Source organism: Morone saxatilis, unplaced genomic scaffold, assembly GCF_004916995.1.
Source record: "Morone saxatilis isolate NCDOM2014 unplaced genomic scaffold, NCSU_SB_2.0 Contig24, whole genome shotgun sequence".
NCBI classification, from domain to species: domain Eukaryota; kingdom Metazoa; phylum Chordata; class Actinopteri; family Moronidae; genus Morone; species Morone saxatilis.
The window spans coordinates 8,029,768-8,031,295 of NW_023339807.1; the positions used below are offsets into that span (position 1 = coordinate 8,029,768).

At 43.9% G+C, this 1,528-nt stretch overlaps 1 protein-coding gene across 2 annotated transcripts in view; it reads right to left on the minus strand.

The window, feature by feature from the left end:
* Window positions 1-1,021: 1,021 nt before the first annotated feature.
* Window positions 1,022-1,528, minus strand: part of ctnnb1 (catenin (cadherin-associated protein), beta 1) — a 10,947-nt gene continuing 10,440 nt past the window's right edge. For both annotated transcript variants that reach the window (XM_035672841.1, XM_035672842.1), the window contains exon 16: window positions 1,022-1,295. In XM_035672841.1, coding sequence (XP_035528734.1) covers window positions 1,084-1,295 — 212 coding nt within the window. In that variant the 3' untranslated portion in view covers window positions 1,022-1,083. The remainder of the gene's footprint in view (window positions 1,296-1,528) is intronic.

Below are 1,528 nucleotides of genomic sequence, written 5' to 3' on the forward strand. Positions count from 1 at the left end.
ACCTTTAAAAGCAAAGAGAAATATTTTTTGATATGGACTTTTTTCTGATGATTTCCTATATATTCTATGTTTTATATCAAAAAGCTCCACTATTTGTGTTTACCACTTATCATCAGAAACATATTGTCAATCATCTTTTTGTTATTATTTTGTGTTTTGTTACTACCATTTATAGAAATAGTTGACAGTATTTCTTATCTTGATGGAGTGCTATTTATCTCATGTCTAATATAATACTTCACATCAGCCATAGAATCTAGAATACCAAAGGGACTGCAGAGAATACAAAGAGATGAGTTATCATAATTCAGAATTAAATGAAAATGCAAGCTGAGAATCAGTTGTGTACCTGATTTACATACTGAGGAATATACCATGTAATTAGAAATAAGTAAAACAACCAATAGGTAAAAATGAAAATCAAAAATACATAAAAATAGGGTTTTTCATATTAATAAATTCGTTGAGGATCTATATTATATCCAATTGTCATTTCAGTGATTTAAAGTGCCCCTCCGTCCAGCGCTCACCTGAGCAGACCAGAACCCAAACCCACTTAAATCTACTTTCTCTCCACACTCGCGCACTCCCATAGACAGGAACCAAAACTCTGCTTGCTGTTGTGAGCGTCTTCAGGCACTTTCTGAAACCCCCGCCTCCTCACATATGGGCGAATCACCGATGCAACGGTTCATCCAGATCCACATATACACGTGCAGACGGAGCAGAGAAGGAAAACAGACAGGCACACAGCCGTGGTTAAGACCACACACAACAGATCACACACAGATCAACACACCATGCAACATCACACCCACACCACCACTCACACAACAACTGCATAAATAAGAAGCAGTCCTGAACATGCAGCAGCCCACAGTGAGTAAATTCACCAAGCCCCACCCAACACCGCGCCCCCCCCCCCCCCCGACAGAAATGAAAACCTCCTCATTGTGCTTCTACTTTCACAGCTTGAGCAGAAAGAAAAGAAAGTAAAAACATGTATTTCAGCTAACACAAGGTTACTGAGAGCGAAGATATTCTTACCTAGTAAAAAGTGTAGTGTAATGTTGGTCTTGGTATTTACAGGTCGGTATCAAACCAGGCCAGTTGGTTGGAGTCACCAGGTGGCAGACCCTCTATCAGTTCCTGGGCGTGTCCCAGGTCAGGCAGCCCCTCTACTGGGGGGTAGTCCTGGCCAGGGTGGTGGCCGCCCAGATCATGGTCCATCATGGGCTCCATACCCATCGAGTCCCCTCCGTAACCCCCCGAATGGAAGGAACGGTAGCTTGGGTCTGGGGGAGGAAGGAGTGGATGGAGGAGAGGCAGGGAAGCAGAGCAGTTGTTAGCAGCATGTTAACAAACCAAGCGCTCACACAGTAGTATGATCATTCAGAGTGAACACTACACAGCAACACAGCACACCGTCCTTCCTCCAGCAGCAGCGAACTCAAACTACAGCGGTTCAGGAGGAATGGAAACCAGCAGCTAACCCTCGCCCCTTTGTCTATTGATCAGTCCAACGTCC